This window comes from Leishmania major, chromosome 28 (assembly GCF_000002725.2).
Source record: "Leishmania major strain Friedlin complete genome, chromosome 28".
In the NCBI taxonomy this organism is placed as follows: domain Eukaryota; phylum Euglenozoa; class Kinetoplastea; order Trypanosomatida; family Trypanosomatidae; genus Leishmania; species Leishmania major.
In genome coordinates, this window is record NC_007269.2 from 1,015,430 (window position 1) to 1,039,000 (window position 23,571).

Genomic DNA, 23,571 nt, shown 5'->3' on the forward strand with positions numbered 1-23,571 from the left:
ATACACACGCACACTTTCACGGACGCGTCTCGACTCATTCCTTCTCGACTATACTTACTACTCATTCGAACTGCTGCAGCAACAATGGTGGACGCGGTCTCTCGCTACGACGATGACGAGGAGGACGACGCCCTGCCCTTCGAGGGCCTCGACAAGGCGTCCGCGCTGCAGGAGTGCCGCGTCTTCAACAAGATCCCGCTGGACGAGGAAGGGTCCATTCGGGCCATGACGCAGGTGCTCTACCTCTTGTCTATTGGCGTGCGGCTGACCGAGGCCGAGGCGACGGACATCTTCTTTATGTCCACAAAGCTCATGCAGTCGAACTACGCCAAGCTGCGGCGTCTGCAGTACATCCTGATGAAGGAACTCAGTCCCCTTGTGGAGCAGAGCTTCATCGCGTCGAACGCGCTCATGACGGATATTAAGAAGAAGGGCGACTCTGACAAGAGCAGCGCCATCCGCGCGCTATACGCCATCATGGACAGCAGCATGTACAACTCCATGGATCGCACCATCGTGGAATGCATGACGTCGCGCAACCCAAGCGTGGTGACAGCAGCGCTAGTGACGGGCATCCACATGTCCAACACCCTGCCGGAGATGCCGCGCAAGTGGGCGACGCAGTTGAACGAGGTGCTGCGCGAGCGCTCCAAGGCGCAGTACCCGGCCATCGCGCTGCTGCACAAGATACGCAACAACGACCGACTCTCCGTGGATCGGCTCATTGAGGATGCACAGGCCGGCCGCGTCCGCTCATCGCTCGCCGTCTGCATCATCATCAAGATGTGCACGGAGCTGATGCAGGACGACTTCACCAGCTCCCTTGAGATTTACAAGTTTGTCACCTCGATGCTGCACCGCAGCGACATGATCGCCTTTGAAGCCGCCAAGTCGATTGCCTCCTTGCGCAACGTGTCCGACAGGGAGCTGACGCCGGTTGTGACTATGCTCCAGCTGTACCTGAGCTCGCAGAATCAGGTGCTTCGATTTGCCGCTGTGTACTTGATCGGCCGCATCTCGACCACGCACCCGGCCGCCGTCGCGCCGATCAACGCGGAGATCGAGGCGCTCGCGCTGGATCCGAACCGCGTCATTGCCACGCTCGCCATCACGTCCTTGCTGAAGACCGGGACGGAGAGTACCATTGGGCGAATGCTGACCCAACTGTCCTCGGGCAGCTACATGAGTGAGCTCGGTGACCAGTTGAAGTTGACGATTGTGGACGCCATGCGTGTGCTGAACGCGAAGTTCCCGAGCAAGTATGAGACCCTCCTAGCCTTCCTCTTCCGCGCCCTCAGCGATGAGGGCAGCAGCTCGTTGAAGCAAAGTGTGGTGGATGCCATGCTCGACATCTCCAACTCCAACCCCAGCTCCAAGGAGGTTGTGCTCACACACCTGGCAGAGTTTATCGACGACTGCGAGTTCTCGCAGATCACGAAGCGGGTCTTGATGCACCTCGGCGAGGGTGTCCCGCACTGCTCTAACCCGCGCCACTTCGTGCGCTACGTGTACAACCACGCCACGCTGGAAAAACCTGAAGTTCGCGCTGTCGCCGTGGCGACACTGGCAAAGATCGCGGCGAGCGTGCCATCTCTGCGCCGTTCCATTGTGGCGCTTCTGAAGCGCTCCTGCAGCGATGGCGACGACGAGGTCCGCGACCGCGCCGTGCTGTACACGAAGCTGTTTCTGCAGAATGACGATACGCTTGTGCGCACGTACGTGGAAAATGTCGCGGCGGCCGTGCAGCATCAACGGCACACGCTGCGTGAAGCCCACAAGAAGACGTCGGCGGACGGCGTTCTTGGCGGCTCCACTTCGGCGGATACCATGGTGGCCATTGCAGCCGCACCAAACCACACGGACGCCTCCGGAATGCCGGCCCCGACGCCGGCCATCCTTCAGGGTCGTGATGCCTTGCACCATGTCAGGCAGCTTCGGGAACTGGGGGAGCCGGCGAAGAGCACCGAGCCGGTTCTCATTACGGAGGCCGACAACGAGTACGTTGTGTCTGTCATGAAGCATGTGTACCCGGAGCACGTGGTCGTGCAGTTCAAGGTGAAAAACATGATGGACAACATGCTGTTTAAGAACGTGATTGTGGTCACGAACACGGAGGAGCTGGAGGCGGAGCCGCTCTACGCCATTCCTATCGAGAGCATCCGCCCAGGGGAGACCCAGTACGGGTACGTGGTGCTGCAGTATGCCCCGGGCAAGTTTCCGAGCGGCACGGTGGAGCCGATGTTCCGCTTCGCCATGGCCGAGCGCGAGGACGAGGACGCCGGCGATCACGACGAGTACCCGATGGAGAGCTTTGACGTGGACGTGTGCGATTTTGTGACGCCGATAGACTTGGGCAACAGCATGGAGGACAAGTGGGCAGAGCAGGAGGGCAACGAGACAGCTGGCACTTTCGCGCTGCACTCGATGAAGAACCTGACGGAGGCAGCGCAGCAGCTGGCTGACTTCTTTGGGATGCACATCGAGGGCGGCGTGCCTGAGAAGATCACCACAACATCGCACGTGGTCAAGATGTCTGGCGTGCTGGCGGACGAGGACCGCACACTGGTGCTAGTGCAGGCGAAGGTGTTCATTGCAACTGACAACCACGTAGCGCTGCACCTGGCACTGCGCGGCGGGTCGGCAGATATTCGCGAGTACTTGGCGAACGTCCTCCTGCGCTAAGTTTGATGGTGGAGGAAGAGGGAGTGGGGCAGATCATGTGCGCTCACTCGTCCCCACGCCTCGCTGCACTCTCCCTTCCTTTTCCTCTCTTTTCTTTTGTGCCATTGGTCCCACTTCGGCTCTCCCGCGATGCGCATGACCACACGCTCCACGACTCAGTTCTCTCTCTCTCTCTCTCTCTCGTTCTCTGCGTGTGCGGCCGTGGGCTGTTGCCGGCGGACGCTTCTCCTCCTTCTGTAGCTCCCCCTCTTTCCCTCGTGTCGTTGCCTCTCCTCCTCTCGCCGTTGTCTGTCCATTTATTCTTTGACGCTGGGGTGCGCTTGCTTTTCTTCTGGTCTGTTTTTCGTTCCTTCGCATGACCGATGTTGTTACTGGTGGCGTTGCGCGGTGATCCCTCTTCGTCCCCCCTCACCCACGTCCTTTGTGCTGTCGTTGTGGTCACCACTTTATCCGTGATAGCGTTGACTCTCCTGCCTGACAATGACCCTCTCCACGCGGCATGCGCCCCATTCCCACCCCCGACTTGTGCTTTCCGTTTCGCATACCGCTGCCCCCCCCCCCCCCCTCCTTGCTCGCACGTGGGTGTGCCTGCGGCCACATAGTCTTTGCTGAGACTCCGCTCTCCACCACCCACGAGAGAAGAACAGGGGTGCTCCAGCGGGGTGAGGAGTGGTAGGTGGCGGTGCCGGTGAGATCCGACAGCGTTATCAGGAGGGTAGGAGAAGATAGGTCTGATGCGGTGGCCTGAGTCGGATGTGGCACAACTCTGCCGATGAATACTAGCGAGAGGAGGGGAGAGAGGGCTGTCGAAGGAGGTGAAGAGGAGGAGGTGTCCCCATCCCCTCCTCCTTGCTGCGCTGTCTCTCTCTCTCTCTCTCTTGTGCGCCTGGCCATATCTTTTGTCTGGGTTCCCCTTCTCGCTGTTTCTCCTCTCGCATGTTGGACTCCTCCTTCTGCGCGTGCATGCTTTTCCGTTGTTGTTGTGGTTGTGGTTGTTTTGTGGTTCGGTTATCTGACGTAGGAAATGGGGAGGTAAAGAGTGCAGCAGTGCCTTCCGTCGCCGACATTCTCTCTCTCTCTTTCTCTTGCTGCCCGAGTGTGCACGCGTGTGCGTGCTTAGGCGGCAGCTGCGATTATATCTGTGTCAGGGTGCGCTAGTGCTGCGAGCGTGTGTGTGTGTGTGTTGAGCCTGGTGCTGCGTATATGAGGTGTTTGCTCGTGCCCTTTCGTTTTTTTGTTTGTTGTTGTGTTCATCGAAAGGAAGAGAGGGAGGGGGGTCAAAGTGCGGACTGTGCACGCTTCTCGCAGGATGGTGATACCGGTGTCTGTCTGTCTCGGAATAACCCCCCTCCCCCAGAAAAAAACAAAGCAGAAGAACAGTCAACACGCACGGGACGAAACTGATCGAGTGTTACGATTGAAAGGGGGGAAGGGACAGGAGAAGTGGGGCGGTGCACAGCACCATCGTGAATGGTGGCGATGAGGTGTTTGGATGTATGTAAGCGGGTTCGTGTGAGAGTTCGCGGCGCGTCATGCGAGATGCGCACACGCAGGCTCGCTTGATCACGACACTCAGCCTTTCAGCGCCAATTGCGAGGGATGCGTAAAGGACGCACGCACACGCGCGAGCACTGCCACTCCGCCTGCTCGTGTCGCAGCTGACAAGAAGCCGTGGCCTCGCCGTCTACCTCGTGGCCACAAACCCTTTCTTCTCCCATGCGCGACTCTCCGTCTCCACACCATACCAATCTGCGATAAAGGTCAGCTCCGCCACGCATGACACCGTCCCTCTCCTTCGAACGCATACCTTCCTGACTGCCCTCTCCGTCCTTTTCGCCCCCTCTGCACAAGTTGTGCAGCTTTCCACTTCGGAAACCAGCACGTACAGAGGCCCAGGCTCACGCGCGCACTTCCACTGCGATATCTTCGGCACTCATGTCGCCACAGAGACACCAGCAGCAGTGCCGCCCCCTCCCCCCTCACGCATCCTCTTGCGTTTTGCTTGCTTCTCTCATAGATCTATAGAGGTGCGCGTCGACTCTGCCGTCAGAACAAGCACGCGCACACTTGCGACGATAGGTGGGCGTGCACACCCTTGCGCTCGGCGCCTCGACGCCCTGATAGGCTGCAAGCGAGAGCGCAAGCCTTCTGCAACTTGATCAGTCGCTCATTGCATCCCACGCTACCCTCGTCGTTGCCCCTTCCCTCGCTCTCCAGGTATGTCGCGGCCTCGCGGCGGAAGCGGGTTGTGTCCGCTGCCGGCGCCACAGCGCGATGCCTCTCCACCACCGGCGCTGCCACATTGTATTTCTCAGGCTTCACACACCACACCGTTGCGCGTTTTCGGCTCCGAGATCACCAACCGTATTCCTACTCCACCGCCGCAAATGCCGTCGTCGCTGGCAGCAGCTGCACCGTTGGGTGCGGCGACTGCGACGCTGTGCGGTGTGGCTGTCGATGCGCCCCCGAGCCACGCTACTCTTATGCCAACGTCATCGTCTAGCTGGCTGGCAGCTGACCCTTGTCGTCGTCTCGGCAGTAGTGGGGACGACGTCGAGTGCATCCCCACTTACGAGACGCTACTTGGCGCCATCCGTGGCGCACGCATGCCACAGGAACCGCCTCCGCTGGAAGGTGTCCGCTCGTGCTCGCGCTCATCCAACAGCAGCGACGCCGGCCACAGCAACCTTTTCCCTCCGTGGACAGGAGGGGGCGGGGGACGGCAGTCGCTCCTTGAGCCCACCCGCGGTGGTGCAGGCTTCCAAACGGAGGCCTTGACGCCGCCTGCGCCGAGTGCGAAGCGGCGGTTCAGAGACGGCGAAACCGAGGACGGAGGCAGCCCAGCTGGCCCCGGTTCTTCATGGCCGCAAGCGAAGCGCCAGCGTGGCGAGGAAGCCACTGTTGGCAGCCTCGCCGGTGCCCTCCTGGCTCCTCCAATGCAAGAGGGCGGCATGCGTGACCCAGGCGGTGCGGACAGCATCCGCGGTGGCGGCGACGTGGATGTCCGACCCACTCTTCATACGTTTTCCTCCGGGGACGACGGGGACCCTTGGAGCGCGCGCGGCGGTGTTTGCGGCTTCCTCACCCCGCTGTCGACGAAGCTGTTGTGCCTGCCTCCCGTGGCGTTCACGCCGCTGCCGCCATCGCAGCATCTTCACGCGCGTGCGTGCCGTCCAGCAAGCTTGCTTGATAGAGAGCATGCTGTACCGGCTTGGCAGGTACTGGCCTCGGCGCCAACAACGGCCGAGGAGGAGCAGAGGGAGGGCCTTGGCCGGGTTGCGTCGACATCTAGCAACACGACCCTGTATACCCCTGCCCGGGGCAACGTGCACCTCCGCAGTGCCGTTGACGACGCCATCGTCTATTCGCCACTGACGCTGGATGACGTCAGTCCCATTTTGTGTCTCTCCGAGGAACGGCTTGCGCACCGTCGGATGCGCATGGTGGAGTGCGACCGGCGCCCATCAGCCGAGGTGGACGACGAGGAGCACTGGGCGAACGAGGCGTTTGCTGCAACATTGCCGTCTACTTCACCTCATCCATCTCGTGCGCTGACACCCGCCGAGAGTCGTGGGGACGAGGAGGACATGAGCGGTATTGCGCTGGATCTGCCCAGTCAGTACCCTGCAGGTAGCGCCCGCTTTCTTCACGAGGAGGCACTTCGGCTGCTCACGGTCACGTGCGAGGACGAACATGGCCATCTGCTGCAGTGACCCGGTGAGGGAAGTGAGCGAGGAGCGAGGTGTCGCTGTGGCAGCGACCTGGGCAAGTCACTGTGCACTCGATAGATAGATGGATCCAGGGAGGGGGGGGCAGCCTCAGGCGGAGGCACACAGACAAAGAAATAGGAGCGAGGGGCGCCGTTACAGTATCCGTCGAAGTATTGAGGCGTCTGCTCGACACTGGATAGTGGCGCAGAGGCGAGTTGCACGAGCTGCGTGTGCGTGTGCTGCTGGTGCACTGAGAGCTGTCCCATAAGCCCGGCCAAGAAACGAAGCGAAAGGCGGCGCCCCCTCTCGCGGCGCGCCACTACTGCTTGGTCCCCATTCCGTCGCTTGCCCTTTGGCATCACCAACGTTAGTGGTGCCCAGGCTCGTATCTCTGGTGCGTGTATGTGTATGTGAGGGTGAGAGGTGGGTGAAGAGCTGTGAAGGTGGGCAGTCGCCATTCTGCTGCTCCCCTCCTCCACCTTTCCCTGCCCGCCTCTCGCCACTGCGTGCTTTGGTTGCACGGGCTCGGTGAAGGCACCCTCTTTCTCTGCTGTCGTGTCTTCGATGCTGAAGAACTACCGCTTCACCGCTAAGTGTGGGCACATACACATGCAAACATAGAGAGCCAACGAGCCGTCAGTGCCGCTGCACGCGCAGTCTTTGGCAGGTCTGCCCGGCTTCTCTGGCGTCTCTCTCTCTCTCTCCTGTTCTCCCAAGGGGTGGGGCGTGTGTTGGTATGCACACTGCGGCGCTTTGCCCCATCGGTGCGTCTCCTCCGCCATTCACCACCCGCATCCCCCACCAAAACTATGAGTTCACACGTGTATACGCGTACGCGTGCAGCTCCCTTTCTGCTCTCTCTCTCTCGTCGACAACTTCTTCTCGCCTTCACGCGTTGCCTTCTCTGTTTCTCCGCTCTTGATACATGTGCTGCGTTGAAGGGACGTCGCCTCGGTGACGTCTTTGCGCGAATCGAACCGTGCGTGTTTGGCACGTCTCGTGAGGGCAAGAGCCCGCCGAGAGCGGGAGAGTCAGTGCAGCGGCGAGGGCCTGGGATCGTGTGTGTGTGCTCGCATTCGTGATTCACATACATCGGTACGCGTTTCAACTGTTCGCCGTCTTGACTGCGACGAAGACGAGCACTTTTCCCCCCAACACCACCACCACGGCGCCCTCTTCTCTCCCTTTTCCTCCACCCCGTTGCACTCCAGCGTACACCCCGCAGGCACGACGTACTCCCAACATCCACTACCGCGGCCCACCGCGCCGTGTCTGCTCTTCCCTCCGCGGCGACCTTTGTTGCCTACGTGGCGGCGTAACGACACAGCATAGAGAAGGCGCAAGAGAGGCTCCTTCAAGGCATACAGAACCTTCATAGACTCACAGGCATATCCTCCCCCCCCCCCCCTCATCCACCCCTCGATTGCTTCACATTTTCGGTTGAGGAGGGGAAGGGGAGGCGAAGCGTTTTCTTATCGACGGCGGCCGCTGCTGCTGCTGCTGCTGCTGCTGCTGCACCTTTTCGCATCCCCTCTTTCGCATCGCCTCACGTGTCTTTCCTTTCATCTCTGCTCAGGGGGTGGCATCAGCGTGGGCCACGAGCGCTAGCGGCAAAATGCTTCATCGTTGCCTGCGGCAACTGGTAAAGGCGAAGGGTTCGACACCGCGCCGACACGTGCTGCGGCGTCCGCTGCGCAGGTCTGGCAGCAGCGGAAGCGGCGCTGCAGGCTCCGCTCGTCGCAGCAGCGCACAAGCCAAGGCGTCCGGGCTCTCTGGCTCATCGTCCGCTGGCAGCGGCAATGGCGGCGGTGGCGGGCGGGGCCCACACAGTGGCAGCAGCACCTCCACCGTTGCTAAAGTAGCGGCCGCCGCAGAAGCTGGCAAGGGCGGTGCTGCCTTGCCTCTGGCCACAGATGGTGAATTCAGCGGCGCATCTGCGGACACCACTGCCTCATCCTCCGCCTCCGCTCGCCGTCCTCTCTATCGCCTCGCCACAGCTGTTGCCACCGTTGTCGTGCCTCCCACCACCAATGTCTACCTGCAAGGCATGAAGCACCTCTTGACTCCTGCCACACCGCCACCGTCCGCCGCTTTCGGCGGGCGCGGGCCAGCGATTCCGTCCGTCTCCATCGTGGAGGAATACTACACGAGCAAGAAGGGTCCCTTGTTCGCCACCGCCGTGGTGGCCGGCACCAACGCCGTTAAGCAGGTGAGCTCGCTCGTCCCCTTTTGCTATCCAACGCCGATCCAGCGCTGCTCTTTCACCTTCCGTCGTCGCCAGGTGCTCCAGCCGCCGCGATCGGCGCAGATGCCACATCGGGTGGTGCTGCGTCGCCGAACCTCAGAGCCGGGCCCGCAGCAGAGTCGGCCCGAATACAGCGTCCTCTACTGCTTCTGCACCGTCGCCACGGAGAACAGAGGAGGGGTGGAGATGGAGGCGCTGACGGGGGCTATGATGGCCAGTGTCACCCTCTACGACATGTTGAAGGGCCTGCCAGGAGCACAGGAGGATGGCTTGAGCCTGGGGGAGGCCTTCGTTCTTGCCAAGCGTGGCGGCCGCAATGACTTCACCAAACTGCTGATGTCCGAGCCTGAACGCCCGCTCGTGGAGAGTGGTCTGCGCTCTGGAGGAGCGGAAATCCACGCCCTCTCGCCGATCAGCGGCGCTGTGAATGGGGGTGGTGTGCAGCCACCTACAGGCGCCACGCACGCATCGCCGTCTGCCGCGACTGCTACCGGCACTTCGAGGGCAGCAACGCTGGACGCCAATGGACATGCCTCGGCAAACGCGGAACAAGCGCGAGTGGAGGGCCAGGAGGCGTCTGAAGAGGTGGCTGAAGAGGAGGACTACCACTCGGCAGCGAAGCGTGTGATACGCCGTCCAGCGCCTGCGACAGCAACCGCCCATGACGTCGTCGACGGCTCTGCTGCCCCTGGCGATGCTGACGCGTGGTGGCGCTCGTCAAAGCATGAGAAGAGGTTGCAAGAGCTCTACCCGCGTCGCAAGTACGGTGACAATGCACGCCTCGTTCCACCGAGCCCCGCGCCAATGACCCCAGTCAGCCCTGTAACAAGGGCACGCACGCGCACGGGCCCTTCGGCGTCCTCAGACAGCGGCGCTGAGGTGGTTGCGGGAACTGCTGCTGTTTTGGCTGCGCGGCCGAAGCTGGCGTCCAAGGCGAGTATGATCCGCGATCGTCAAGCCTCCTCAGCAGGCAAGGGGCCAGCCTCAACGGCCGCGTTACCCAAAGTCGCTCGCAGGCCTGAGCCTACAGGCAGCATCCATGAGGCAGATGAGGCCGACGAGGAAGACGACATGGTAGAGCACCGCCGGTCATCAAATCGTAGCCGGTTGGCCAAGAAGTCTGCCCGGGCAGCTGCCTCCGCAGTCGAGGCCGACGATGAGGACAATGGTAAGCCGGCAGCCGCAGCTGCAGAGGAGGAGGAGGAGGCTGACGAAGAGGCGGCGACGACGACATCCACTGCAGTCGATGAGGTCGACGAAGAGGAAGGGACCGCGATGACGGCAGCCGCCAAAAAACGCAGGCACAGCACGGCGGTCACGGCGGCGCCCAAGAGCCATGCCGCCACTATCACCGCCAAGTCGCTGGTCTCTGGAAAACGCACCCAGACAGGGCACAAGCGTTACCTTGCGGAGGTGGAAGATGAGGCTGCGGCCGCTGAAGAGGACGAGGACGCGACAGAGGACAACGAAGGTGCGGACGCGGAGGCGCGCATGCCGGTCAAGGGCAGTGCAGCAGCAGCTACACGCAAAGCGCATGCCCACGGCGGCGCGACGGGAAGGCGGACTGGCAAAGACGCTATCGAGCGCCCCTCACGCAGCTTTGGCGCCAGCGGCCGCAAGCAGCGCGCGGGGCGCGTTACACCTAGAAAAGGTCGAGCGTCAGCGGAGCCGGACGACTATCATGACGACGAGGACATGAGCGCCCCTGAGGAGAGGGATGACGGTATCGAGGAGGACGACACTGCAGCAGGGGACGAGAACGACAATGCCGTATCTGCTGCTGCTGAAAGGCGGCGTGGCAAAGCAGCGGTGAAGCAGATACGCCCAGCCGCGCCGAAGAGGGGCGGAACCTTGCGGCCTGTCCGGCACGACTCCTGGGATGTGGGCTTCAGTCAGCGGAGCCGCCACGACGCCGGCGACGGCGACGGCGACGAAGGGCACGAAGACGCAGTGGAGGAGGAGGAGGCGGAGGCGGCAGAGACTATCGATGAGGACGGCGAAGGGGACGAGGCGGAGGACGTGACACCTCCACCGCCGCCGCGCAAGAAACTGAAGAAGCCGCTGAAGCGTGCAGCACCGAAGAGGAGGTAGGCGATCAGCATCAGCGAGAGGACGGTCGGGAGGAGGAGGAGGAGCACACAGCCTGCACCAGCAATATTCACGCGCGCAGGTGCACGCGTCGTGCCGCATTAGATGATGGCTTTACCACTCATTCAGCGCTCAGTAAGGCTTCCTCCCCTCCCACCGTGAGCGGCTGTGCAGCCAGTGCCCTCTCTCCATCATCCGACACGAGAACATGATAGCAAGACGAAGCAAAGGAGCACGCCGTCATCAGCGCCAGCGATGGGGAAGCGAGAGGCGCGCCATTGCGGAGCATCTGTGCAATCCTCTTCCGCCTTCTCCCTCCGTCCATGTTGCTCCTGCTACTCCCCTTTCATGTGTGTCCGCATGCGTCTGTTCCGGGGGACGCGAACGGGGTCGGCGCACCACCCCCGCCTCACACTCTCGGCACCTCTCTGTCACTCCCTCTCCCTCTGCCTCTGTGTCGTGTGTGTGTGTCGTGCGTCATTCCCTCTTGTGCTCCTTTTTGTTTGACGTTGTTTCCCTAGTCGGTTCGTTATGGCCCTCGAGCTACTTAGCTGCAAAGGGAAATTGATTAGTGTGCTTGCATGTACCCCTGCTCTTGCCTGCCCGTGTGCGTCTTCCTCTCAGCGTACCGCGAGCGTGAGCGAAGAACGCGAGGAGGAGCGGAGACAGTTGTCCGAGGAGACAGGAGCTGATTTTGCAGACTCGAGCGGGCTTGCGTGTGTGACTGGCACCGCTGTCTCACAGAATGTGAGAGAGAGCAGCTGGCCCACAACACTACTGCCCTCCACGTATGTCCTGGCTCACCCTCATGAGCGGTATTCGACGGTTTTGACGCCGGCCACCCACGTGCCACTGACTTGCTCCGTCGACTTCCCAGCATACGAAAACAGGAACCACCCCTGCCTTCCACCCCTTCCGTCTCCCTCTTGCCTTTCCGCTGTTCTCCGCATCGACTTGTTCCCTCCATCCTGCTATCCCCGACTGACTCTCTTTACACACACACACACACACACACACACACGTGCGGGTGCGCAGATAAAGCCAACACCCCCTGACCCTCTTCCCCTTTTTCAGCCCTCTGCCCTTCCGTCCCACTCGCTCCCTCCGCCACCGACACCGCCCCGCCTTCTTCCTCTCGTTCTTTGCTTCGCCGCGCAAACACCGATGTCCTTTGTGGTGCGCTCGCTTCTCCCGCACAGCATGCGCCAGATGTGCGTGCTGGTGGCCGTGACAGCGCTACTGGCTGTTGCGCACCTGCCGACCCCCTCACGCGGCAGCGTGGAGTGGGTACTGCAGCAGGTGCAGGTGCTGCACCGCCACGGCTCGCGCTCCGCGATACCAACCCACAACACAACGGCCATCTGCGGCTCGACGCCGTGCGGGTTCCTGAACCCGCAGGGTGAGATTATGATGCGGAACGTGGGCAGCTTCCTGCGCACACGCTACAACACGGACGCGACCGTGGTGGATGAGCCGTTCCTGCCGTCATTGGACTACAATCTCACCGTTGTGGAGTCGCACTCCACGGATGTGCAGCGCACGCTGCAGAGTGCGCATATGTTCCTTGCTGGGATGTTCCCGAACGAGAGCCGGCTGATCCCCGCCATCCACACTGTGCCAACATCTCAGGACACGATGCTAAACACCTTCTCGCAGCCGTGGGTTGCGCTGTATGTCACGTACGCAGGCGCCGCTCAGTCGGCGCGCATGAACCCCACGATTGACCGCTACTTTCCCGACTGGACGGAGCTCAGGGATCTCGGTGCGGCGTTGTGGAGTGAGGGCTACTGTTCCAACTTCACGACACGCCTGAACTGCGTCATTATGGTGTACGATATCGCCACCGCCAAGCTCGCTGTGGGCGAGTTGCCAGTCGCTGTTGCCGCCCGGTACGACGACTTGCATGAGATTATCGCAGAGTGTTACCGCGGGCTGTGGTACTACGACCCCAGCAACTCCTTCTCTGTGCAGCAGGGCGGGCGCGGGCAGCCGTTCCTGCAGCAGGTGGTGAGGAACATCGATGACTTTGTCGCTGGTCGCAACACATACAAGGTGATGCATTACAGCGGTCACGACATTTCTCTGGGAGCCGTGTGGGGCACGCTGGGCGACAAAGGTGTGCACGCGATGCAGCCTCCCTACGCGCAGACATTGGTGCTTGAGCTTGTGAAGAGCGCGAGCAGCGGCGAGCATGGCGTGCGTGTGCTGCGCGGCTGGCCTGGCCAGACCTCCGAGACCGGGTTCACTTTCTCCTGGGACCCGACGTGGCAGCTGCAGTGCCAGCGCAGCAACGGGACGAACTACGCTGCGACGGACAACCTGTGCCCGCTGGAGGACTTCCGGCGCTATGTTGCGTGGACGGTGGGAACGGACCCGCGCGGGATGTGTCTGCTGGACGAGGAGACGTCTGCTCTGCTGGACTGCCCGACGGCTGAGGAGGAACAGACCGTTTCCGTGGCGCTGCCCGAGTCATGCTTGCTGTACCGCTCGGCGTGCCCCGCGTATGCGTGCGCGCCCGGCTACGTTCTATCCGCGCTGGGGTCGCAGTGCAAGTGCACGTCTGCTTCGTGCCTGGACCTGGGCAGCCATGGGAGCAATAACCTCGTGAATTTGACGGTAAAGATGTCCGGAGTGTCTGGAGGCGCTGTTGCCGGCATCTCCGTCGCGACGTTCTGTTTAGGTGCACTTTTTGCCGTTGCGGTGTCGCTGATCGTGCTGGCGCTGATGAGCCGCGGCGGTGACTGTGCGCCCCACTTTGGGCACCGCGACAAGTCCGTGGTGCCCGACCAGCGACTTCGTCCTGACCTGTAGGTTCGTCGTGGCCCGCGCGTGTGCACCGGCACAGCCGCCGGCGGCCTGCGTGGCGCTGCTTCCACAGTGGATGATCTCCTCCTCCCCCTTCCTCCTCCTCCTCCCCCTTCCTCCTATTCCTTCCCGCCTGTGAGCGTTTGCCTGACATAATGCGACTTTTGTTTTCGTTGACTCATTCGTCTCGTGTGTGCGTGGCGGTGTGTGGGGTGACGATGATGTTGTGCGGGACTGGAGTGCGTGCGTGCACGTCTGTGCACACGCTGCGCACCTTCACCGCTACTAACCTGTTGCCTAGCGTCACCCCCCCCCCTGCGGCCACGGGGGCGCCGTAAAATAACTCTGTGGCGGGTGCGCATGAAGGCACGCAAGTGCACGCTCTTCCCTTTCGCTCCCCGGCCCCCTAATACGAAGCCCCCTCCCGTCTCTGTGAGGCCGTGTGCGGGTGCGTGCGTCGTGCTTTCTACGTCGCGTGAGTGGGTGCCTGTTGGCAGGGTATGCAGGTCGCCTACTGCCCTCTGTGCGCGGATGCAAGCAGGGACACATAATGATGCGTGACGCACGCCTTAGCACACACGAGGGGTGTGAGTGACCTGTGGGAGACGGAGTAGCATCCGTAGCGCGGAAGCCTGGCCTAGGGGGGCGCGATGCCCCCCCCCCCTGTGCGCTGCTTCTCATGCTCTCGCTCTCTGGCTCGCTCGCCGTTGCCCCCTCTGTGCCGTATCAGCTGGCCTATTCCCTCCCCCCTCCCCCCTCCCCCCTTCCCCCTGGTTGCTTGTCAGCTCTGTATCCCATCTCTCATTGCCCCCGCGTGCAGGGTGGCCTTTTCGCCTATCTTTTTGTTTCACATTGACTTGAGAGGACTCAGAGAGAGAGAGAGAGAGAGAGACACCTGAGAACGCGGCGCAGCTGGCCTGTTCAGCCCCCCCCCCCCCCCGTCTTATGGTCTGGATATCGAGTCCGTACGGCAAACGTGCTTGCTGCAGCAGGCGTTTGCGGCCCTCCCTTCCTCCCCTCACCGCTTCATGTCCGCCCGCCTCCCATCTCTGATCTTTCCTCCCGCTTTCTATTTTGCCTCTGCACGTGCGCTGTTGCGGCTCATCTTTTTTTTTTGTGTGTGTGTGTGTGTGTGTCATCGCTTCGCCCCCCCTTTTTTTTTGTCTCTCTCATGTTCTCTTTCATGCTCCCGTTCCGTTGTGCTTTCCTTCCCTTGTGCGCTGCATTGGCCCTCCCCGAACGTTGTGGAAAAGGTGCGGAAGGGGAGACCTGCTGCGGCTCTGTCGCATCCCGTGATGGATCGCCGGACAGGCGTGTGTGTGCCTTTCTTGCCCCCCTCTGTCTCTGTGTGTGTGTGTGTGTGTGTGCTGAACTCGTTTGCCGTGTGGAGTCTGCAAGCGCTTCAGGGGTGCTAAAATCACCACGGGAGGGGCGGGGGAAAGAGAGCGGCACCCGCGCCGAAGTACCGCGATGTATAGAGCGCACGCACACACAAACACACACACACACACACATCTCCCTATATCTAATATATATATATATATAGTGGTGCGTGTGCGTGTGCTGTTGTTTTCAAACAAGGATCTCGCTCAGAGAGCGCACGCACGTTGTTTCCGTTCTCTTTATGGCCTTGTTACGGGTTACTGCGTGCTGTTCCGTCAGCGCGACGTCTCGTGGCGTCTCCTTACTGCGTGACAGGGGGGGGGGGAATGCGTCTCCTTCTCCTCTTCTGGCTGCGTGGCTGTGTGTGCGTGCGTGCCTTGCGTTTCGCTCGGCTGACACCATCGCGACGCGTAAGCATGGGAGCCGATCGCACTGCTTAACGGCCGTGGCAATGTGCAATGGAGGGCTGTGCTCAACTGATAACGTGCGACTCCACTGTGAGGACGCACGTTAGGTATTACGGTTCAGTCAGCGGACGGCTGGTCGCGCACGTACACGACCACCATCGGCTCTGCCAGGGATAGATGAAGCCACCTGTACATGTGCCGTATGAGTGTGCCTGCGTGACTTGCGGTGGGCTCTCTGTGCGTGCTTGTGACGTGGCATGGCTAACTGCCTCTTCGTTGTTCTCCCTTTCCTCCATCTTACTCCCCCTCCCTGCGGTGTCCCTCAGCTTCTGCCTTCTCTCACTCTTTACTTCCTCCCATCTCAACCGTCTATCTCCTACCTTGCGGCACACACTTGCAAGTTCTATTCGGGCATTCCTCCGCTTCGGCAAAGGCGATTCTCTCGCTCTCTTCCCTGCGACAGCGGTCACTTTCTTTTCGAAGGTGCGCTGCCATCATTGCCTCATCACACGGACACGCACACACACACACACACACACACACACACCGACACGGAACCCAATCAGTCGCGTCGGCTTCGCTCATCGGCGCTCATCATTCTGCGTTGTTTGTCGCACTGCCCCTCTCCCTTCCCCCGTTATATGCCAAGCCGCTCATTTTGGCGCGCAACCTCTCTATTCTCTTCGCGCTGTGCGTTCACGACTGTACCCGTGACAGTGGCAGGATCCCTGCAATCAACCGTCTCGTTGGCTTCTCGGACACGCGACAGGCGTGTGTTCGTGCGCCGCCCCCGCTTAGTTTTTGTGGGCGCGACTACCTCGTCTTCCTTCGTTAGCGCGTCCAACTGCGTTGACGCTGGCGGCGCCGGTGTTTTCTATCAACGTCGGCAGTTTCGCTTCTGCATGACCACGCCACTGACGAACTGCGCTGGGCCGCAGGAGAAGGATGGGTCAAAGGACATGAGCGATGAGGAGTGGAGGCGTATCCTCACAGCACAGGAGTACCATATTCTGCGCGAGAAGGGCACTGACCCCGTCGGTGGGAAGTACGACGACGTCTTCGACGAGGGGGAGTACGTGTGCGCCGGGTGCAAGACACCGCTTTACCTGTCCTCCATGAAATTCGCCTGCGGCTGTGGCTGGCCTGGGTTTTACGACTGCATCCCAAAGCGGGTGCGCGAGCAGCCGGACAGGGACGGCCGCCGTGTTGAGATTGTCTGCAACGTGTGCAACAGCCACCTTGGGCACGTCTTCCGTGGGGAGGGCTTCCGCAACCCACCACCGAATGAGCGGCACTGCGTGAACAGCACCTCCATCATATTCCGGCCCACGCAGCAGTCGTAAGCCCGCCAAAACACGTGTGGGCGAGTCGTTGTCCCTCCCCACACCCTCCTCCCTCCCCCTCTCTTTGCCATGTGCCTGTCCATGCCGTCTGTCATCATACACCACACACACATTATACACATGTGTATGTATATAATGTGTGTGTGGCGTGTGATGACAAACACCGGCGCACCCCCATACCTCTTCGAACCGCAAATACACAAACCCGCAATCTCTGCTTCTTATTGTCGCGGCGCTGCTGAGTTGTTTGCGGACACATTCCACACGACGCGGACAGTGCTGACTTCTTTCTCCTTTCTTCGTTTTTTATGTAGCGTGGGCGCTGTGCGTCGAAGGCCGTGTGGGTGTCGAACCCATGACGCCGGAGAGGAAAGGGCGGCGGGGGGCGATGGTGCAGAAACTCAAGTGAACGACCTAACTTAGGAGGCGGCATTATGGAAGCTGCAAAACATGCATACGCCGCATGATGCAGCTTTTGATTCTTGTCTTCACTCCCCCTCCCTCTGTCCTGACTCTTGTCCTCGACCCCCCACTCCCTCCTCCGTTCGGTGTATACGTGTGCGCATCCGTGTTTCGGTGCTGAACTACTCCTTTGCTTTTCCAATCTCTCTGTAGACGGTGCCCTTCTCTGCGTCTCTGTATACATCTGTAGGCATGGCTGTGTGCGACGGGCGGCGCGGCGTGGCGCTACACAGCACACGTAAACGCATACCATCATACCCCCTCCCCCTCCTCACACACAGGCACAACCGTACAATCTCCCCTGCGTAACGCCGTGCTCTCTACCCCCCGCTTAAGGAAGATCCATCCAGCATGAAGGCGCGCCATCGACGCACACAGGTCCGTATAGAGCGCAGTACGGAAGCGACGCCCTCCTTCACGTCCCTGCTCCCCCCCCCCCCCCGACGTGTGAGGCGCTACTCGGTGGGCCACCAAAAGGCGGTGGAAAGAGGGAGGGAAACGACGCCAGATGCTCTTCACTCCTCCCCCCCATCCCAGTCTCTGCCACCCCCTTTCCTGCCCTCGTTCCTTATCGCCATATTTCCTTCCCTCCCTTCCTCACTCCCTCCCACGCACACGCGGGGGCCCATCGCCGCACATGTGCCTTCACTGCTGTTGCTTCTCCTTTTCTCGTGTGTTGTTGGTCATTGTGTAGTCGTGCACGTGTGTGTGAGAGAGAGAGATACTCAGATAAGTAGAGACGACGGCAGTACGTGCGTGTCTGCGTGCAAGCCACCTGCGTCGTCGCCGCCTCCTCCCTCCCTCCCTTGCTTTTATCAGTCGAACACACGCAGACATCTCTCTATTCACATCGACACGCCCTGGGGTTCGAAGGGCAAGAAGGCTGCCCGACGAGTTGCACGTGCGGTACACCCCCTCACCCACGCAAGAGCGTACACCTCCTCCCTTCCCCTGCCCCGTGTTGAAGGTGAACCATGTCGAGCGATTTGAACCAGCAGCTGGAGGCGATGTACGAGGGTAAGCTGCTCACGGAGGAGCAGGTGGTGCAGCTGTGTAGTCGTTGCAAGGACCTCATGTTAGAGGAGGGCAACATAGAGACCATCTACGCCCCCGTCACGCTCTGCGGCGACATCCATGGTCAGTTCTCCGACTTGTTGGAGCTCTTCAGCAAGGGCGGGCGAGTGCCAGAGACGTCGTATGTTTTCATGGGCGACTACGTCGACCGTGGCTACCACAGTGTGGAGACGCTGCTGCTGCTACTGCTGCTGAAGGCGCGCTACCCCGATCGCATCACGCTGTTGCGTGGTAATCACGAGTCGCGCCAGATTACGCAGGTGTATGGCTTCTACGATGAGTGCTACCGCAAGTACGGCTGCGCGAACGTGTGGCGGCTGTGCACGGAGCTGTTTGACTACATGCCACTTGGTGCAGTAGTAGAGGAGGACATCTTTTGTGTGCACGGCGGCCTCAGTCCGCAGATTGGCACGCTCGATGAAGTGCGTGTGCTGGACCGCAAGCAGGAGGTACCGCACGAGGGCCCCATGAGCGACCTGCTTTGGTCGGACCCGGAGGACATAGAGGGGTGGAGCGTAAGCCAGCGCGGCGCGGGTTTTGTCTTTGGTGGCGATGTCGCCAAGAGCTTCAATCACCGAAACGGTCTCAGTCTCATTGCACGTGCGCATCAGCTGGTGCTGGAGGGGTACAAGTCGATGTTTGATAGCAACTGCTGCACGGTGTGGTCAGCCCCAAACTACTGCTACCGGTGTGGTAACGTCGCCTCTATCCTCGAGGTGGGCGAGCACTCCAAGACGGATCGAAACGTTGTGTATTTCACCGCAGCCACCGCCGATGTGCGCGGCCATCTCGCGAAGCAGCCCCCACCCGAGTACTTCCTGTGATTGGGCACGGAAGACGATGGGGTGTTAGTCAAGGTGATTGAGAGGTCTCTGGCGTCGGGCGAACGCGCTGACGCACGTATCTGTGTAACGTGTGTGGTAGCTTGTCGGTTTCTTCACTTGGTAGTGGCGGTGCGAGCCTCCGCGACGCTGTCGTGTGCCCTCTCTTTGCCTCGCGTGCGTCCGACTTTCCTTCCCTGTTACTGATCCACATTCCCCCCCCCCTCCCGTTCGTTCCACCGCCGCTGCAGCAGCCGCTGCAGCGTGTCCTGTGAAGGTGCGCATACGACGACCTCGTAGTGCGCGCTTGTCAGCGTCGGGATCGCTCGGGTCTCCCACTGGGGCGATACACGCTCGCAAAGGGAAAGAGAAGGCGCGTGCTTCACTGATGAGGCCGTCTCAGCCGTGTTTACGCCTGCGTATGCGTGCGCGTTCGAGTGCGCGCGCGCTCCCCTTCTCTCTTGCCCAATTTTCGGCAGCGCATTGCTGCACCTGTGTACGGGCGCTGCAGGACTGTATCCGTACACTTCTCTGAAGCCCCGCTTTCTCTCTGTTCTTGCCCTGTACACGCCGTCGCACACATGCCGATCCCTCGCTCCCCCATGCGCGTGTGACGCCGGAGCACATAGATATGCTCGGGCACGCACACCCACGGATAAAGCAGTGACACCCTGTGATCCCACTTCACAGGGACGTTTCTTTCCCTCCTCTCCTCTTCAGACCTACGGAGACCTACCGTCTCGTCTCCGCCCTTCTCGGGCACCAGGACGAGCGCAAGTTGCTATTCACGCACACTCGACCTCCTCGCCTCTCTCTCTTCTCTTTTTCGCACGCCTTAGCCATTCCTTACGCGCATACACACGCACGCGCGCACTGCCGCAGCACCAACAGTACCACCGACGCCTCTCTACTCTGTCCGGTGCCTCGAATTTCTCTATAGGGAGGGTCTGCCAACATGCAACGCTTCACTGCCCGCTACGTGGTCAGCGCCGCGGCATCCGCCTCGGCTCGTCGGTTGCCATCGCGGTTCGGCATGTACTGGGCACAGCGGTGCCCCTCGCGATTCGCGGCAACCAAGTTCCATCTCTCCGCTGCCGACGAGACCGCCGCTGCCGCCAAGCCCTGGGTAGCACCACCGCATAACCGGTCCGTTGCCCACTGGCTGTACATCAGCGCCGCATGCGTGGGTGCCGTTGTCTGGTTGGGCGGGGTGACGCGCCTGACGGAGAGTGGGCTGTCCTTGGTGGAGTGGAAGCCGATTAGCGGCGTGCGCCCGCCGCTGACGGATGAGGAGTGGGACAAGGAGTTCCGCCACTACCAAGAATTTCCCGAGTTCAAGCAGAAGCCGAACATGACGCTGAGGGAGTTTCAGTTCATTTTCTTCTGGGAGTGGGCACACCGCGTGCTCGCGCGCGGCCTCGGCCTCGTCTTTGGCGGCCCGCTGCTCTACTACGCCGGCCGCGGCTACTTCAAGGGCAACGGCAAGTTTCTGGCTGGCCTCGTCGGCATCCTGGGCCTGGGTGCTGCCCAGGGGTTCATGGGGTGGTACATGGTCACAAGCGGGCTGGACAACAAGCTGCTGGAGGAGCGCAAGAAGGCGACCGTGTCCGCCTACCGCCTCGCCGCCCACCTCATTCTCGCCTTCACTATCTATTCCTTCATGCTGCGCATGGGCTACGGGCTGAAGCTGCCGGTCATGGCACCCTTCCCTCGCATGGCCAAGGTGCAGCTGTGGCTGCGGATGTCCTTTGCCATGATGTTTGTGACGGCCATCTCAGGCGCCTTTGTGGCTGGACTCGATGCGGGGCTCCTGTACAACGACGACTTTCCCTGGATGGCTGGCGGCGTCTTCCCGCCAGCTGATCATCTTTTTGCCCTTGAGCCGACGTGGCGCAACTTCTTTGAGAACCACTCGATGGTGCAGACGACCCACCGCGTCATGGCCGGCGCGACCTTTCTGACGATCACGGGACTGAACGTGGCCGCGTCGCGGCGGCGCGGCTTCATTCCGCCGCCCGTCTTCCGCAACCTCATGTTTGTGAACACGGCTCTGCTGTTCCAGGTCAGTCTTGGCATGTGGACGGTGATGTCGACGGTGTACGTCCCCGTCGCCGTGTCTCACCAGATGGGTGCGCTGATACTTCTCACTACTCTGATTCGCATGTGCGCAGTGGTGGGCAGTCGTGGGGTCGTGCTCGCCTAGGCAACCGCGTGCGTGCGTGTGTGTGTGTGTGCGTCTGGGCACAGAGCTTCTGTAGGGGTTGGGTGGGTGGGGGCGGCTGGGATGTGCGCCCCCATCGCTCTCGAACCTAGACGAGGGGGGAGGGTTATGAAGCGCCGTTGCTCGTGCCACATACCGTCCAATGAAGTAGTCGTGAATGCAAGATGAATGAACAGCGCTGAGGGCGCCTGCATGTCTTTTCCAGCGGCCGCCAACCACGACAGGGTGTCGTGGACACTCGACGTTGCCTCTTCACCTTACGCCTTCACGATGCTCGCCAGCGTCTGAAGAGGCAGCGCCGCCGGGGTAGACGGCCGGGTTTTGTGCTGCACAATGCCCACCACATCAGCGGCAGCCTACCTCACCACCGATGTCTCAACACACGCCCGCAGGCACCGCCTGGCCTTTCTCCTTCCCTTTTCCTTTGTGTTACTTGTGGAAGGTTAGTGTGGCACGCAACAGCATCGCATATCGAAGCGCGAGCACCGGTTCTGCTGACCACTGCCCATACCCACGCATACACGCGGTCTCTCTCTCTCTCTCTCTCTTCCTCTGCCCATCCTACACAAGGGCGAATGGCGCGCCGTCACCGCCCGCTCTTCTACACTGTTCTCGCGTCGGTGATAGCGCTGCTTGTGGTGCACGGCGGTGCACCGGCGGCGGCGCTATTCGGATCGGCGCCGTGCCCCGCCACGGTGGAGGCTGCGCTGGAGTGGTGCAACGGGCTCTTTGGCGGCGCTGGCGGAATCGTCACGGTTGGTGCGTGGAGCGAACACTTCTTCGCGTGTGTATGCAACGGCGTTGCACCGCTAGTCATCAGTCGTCACACCGATTCACCTGGCGGAAGCGAGCAGCAGTCGTCGTCATCGCTCCCTGAATGGGACTCCTCGCGAGCGTGGTCGACCCAATTGTCGCCGTCAATGGCGATATCCTCGTCCTCAGCGCCATCAAAGCACACGTGCCGGTGGGATGGCTTCTTCTCATCGTACCCTGATGGTGAACAATGCCTGCCTAGCACTGGCGTGTGCCCCACCAACTGCACTGTCATGCCACCGTTCCTCTGCGACAGCCAGCAGGCAAGCAGATGCACCATCAGCGACAACGGCACGCTCCTGTACACCTGCCTGACCTGCACTGGACGGCTATTCACCATTAACAAGACAGGCCCAGACACTTGCCCCCGCACGTACACGGGGGCGCTGTGTGACCCGCGGACTGAGTGCAGCGGCCATGGATGTTGCGCCATGCACAACGTCGAACCCTCGAGCAGCTCCGCGACTGGCGGCGTGTGCAATTGTTTTGCGAACCGCTCGCATGGCTACTACGCCGGTGAAAACTGCGCTGCATGCGCGCCCGGCTACTATGTGGACTCCGAGGGGGTCTGCAAGACGCGCGTGCAGCCAGTGCAGATTTTGCTGGCGTCGATTGGCAAGACGTGGACGATGGTGTCCCCCAACGTCTCAGTGCTCTTCCTCTTTGTCATTTTCAGTATGGTGCGCAAGCTGAACACGTCTGACCGGCCGTTCGAACTGACTGGCCTGCGGCGGGCAAACCTGTCCTCGGTGCAGGTGGCGCGGCGGCGGCAGCAGAGCCTCTTCCACTCCAAGTACATCCCGATGCGGCCGGCGAAGAGCCGCTCTTTTACGAATCCGCACCAGCCCCGCACGAGAGGACCGCCCGCGTATTGATATCGCCAATTTCATGGCTAGCATCCTGCTTTCCCGTGTGTGTGTGTGTGTCCCCCTCCTTCCGGTTGAAGAAAAAAGCTCGAAACAGTGGGGCCCGCCCCCGCCCCCCTCCCCCCCCAGCCCAGCCCGGCAAAGCCCCAGCGACCCCCCCTTTACCGAACGCCCCACCCCTTCTGGACCCGACCGCCAACGCCCCACCTTCTCCCCCTTAGGCCATGCGAGGCAAGCGCGCTTCCCGGTCGGCGCCTTAGGAGGTGGTAAAGTGAAAGGGGGGAGGGCGGGGTGGTGGCCGGAGGTTCCCGGGCGCGGCGCCCCAGCGGGGCGTGCGCGCGTGGGTGTGGCCGCGGTGGGGGCGAGCATGCGCAACGAGGTCGCTGGGAGGCGAGGGGGGGATTCGCAGGCGGGTGTAGAGGTGCAGGGGGGGGTCAATATGTGGGAGGCGCAGCACACAGACTTCCTCCGCTTGATACAAACGAAGCGATAGACGAAAAGGACGACGCGCAGTTTCGGAGTGGAGGAAACAGAGAAAAAAACAAACACCCCGGCTTGACGTAGCGACGACGACACCCGTCACTGTGTGGGAAGGGGGTGAAAAGAGACATCCGGGCGATGCAAGCGGAGGTGCGGAGGAAGACGGCAGCG

General features: G+C 61.2%; 8 protein-coding genes across 8 annotated transcripts; all 8 read left to right on the top strand.

Annotated features, from left to right (window-relative positions):
• Positions 1 to 84: 84 nt before the first annotated feature.
• LMJF_28_2620 (putative coatomer gamma subunit) lies at positions 85 to 2,682 on the top strand (the record flags this gene model as incomplete). Its single annotated transcript, XM_001684496.1, has 1 exon — positions 85 to 2,682. One exon carries the CDS (start codon positions 85 to 87, stop codon positions 2,680 to 2,682), a length of 2,598 nt encoding a protein of 865 aa, XP_001684548.1.
• Positions 2,683 to 5,069: 2,387 nt separating this feature from the next.
• LMJF_28_2630 (hypothetical protein) lies at positions 5,070 to 6,395 on the top strand (the record flags this gene model as incomplete). Its single annotated transcript, XM_001684497.1, has 1 exon — positions 5,070 to 6,395. The coding sequence occupies one exon, from the start codon at positions 5,070 to 5,072 to the stop codon at positions 6,393 to 6,395; it is 1,326 nt and encodes a 441-aa protein (XP_001684549.1).
• Positions 6,396 to 8,439: 2,044 nt separating this feature from the next.
• On the top strand, positions 8,440 to 10,728 carry LMJF_28_2640 (putative molybdenum cofactor biosynthesis protein; the record flags this gene model as incomplete). Its single annotated transcript, XM_001684498.1, has 1 exon — positions 8,440 to 10,728. The coding sequence occupies one exon, from the start codon at positions 8,440 to 8,442 to the stop codon at positions 10,726 to 10,728; it is 2,289 nt and encodes a 762-aa protein (XP_001684550.1).
• A 1,161-nt stretch (positions 10,729 to 11,889) lies between these two features.
• LMJF_28_2650 (putative membrane-bound acid phosphatase) lies at positions 11,890 to 13,536 on the top strand (the record flags this gene model as incomplete). Its single annotated transcript, XM_001684499.1, has 1 exon — positions 11,890 to 13,536. One exon carries the CDS (start codon positions 11,890 to 11,892, stop codon positions 13,534 to 13,536), a length of 1,647 nt encoding a protein of 548 aa, XP_001684551.1.
• A 2,686-nt stretch (positions 13,537 to 16,222) lies between these two features.
• Positions 16,223 to 16,663, top strand: LMJF_28_2660 (conserved hypothetical protein; the record flags this gene model as incomplete). The annotated part of the gene is made up of 1 exon (XM_001684500.1): positions 16,223 to 16,663. The coding sequence occupies one exon, from the start codon at positions 16,223 to 16,225 to the stop codon at positions 16,661 to 16,663; it is 441 nt and encodes a 146-aa protein (XP_001684552.1).
• Positions 16,664 to 18,099: 1,436 nt separating this feature from the next.
• On the top strand, positions 18,100 to 19,023 carry LMJF_28_2670 (putative protein phosphatase 4 catalytic subunit; the record flags this gene model as incomplete). Its single annotated transcript, XM_001684501.1, has 1 exon — positions 18,100 to 19,023. The coding sequence occupies one exon, from the start codon at positions 18,100 to 18,102 to the stop codon at positions 19,021 to 19,023; it is 924 nt and encodes a 307-aa protein (XP_001684553.1).
• A 952-nt stretch (positions 19,024 to 19,975) lies between these two features.
• Positions 19,976 to 21,223, top strand: LMJF_28_2680 (cytochrome oxidase assembly protein-like protein; the record flags this gene model as incomplete). Its single annotated transcript, XM_001684502.1, has 1 exon — positions 19,976 to 21,223. One exon carries the CDS (start codon positions 19,976 to 19,978, stop codon positions 21,221 to 21,223), a length of 1,248 nt encoding a protein of 415 aa, XP_001684554.1.
• A 593-nt stretch (positions 21,224 to 21,816) lies between these two features.
• On the top strand, positions 21,817 to 22,929 carry LMJF_28_2690 (conserved hypothetical protein; the record flags this gene model as incomplete). Its single annotated transcript, XM_001684503.1, has 1 exon — positions 21,817 to 22,929. One exon carries the CDS (start codon positions 21,817 to 21,819, stop codon positions 22,927 to 22,929), a length of 1,113 nt encoding a protein of 370 aa, XP_001684555.1.
• Between the last annotated feature and the right edge of the window lie 642 nt (positions 22,930 to 23,571).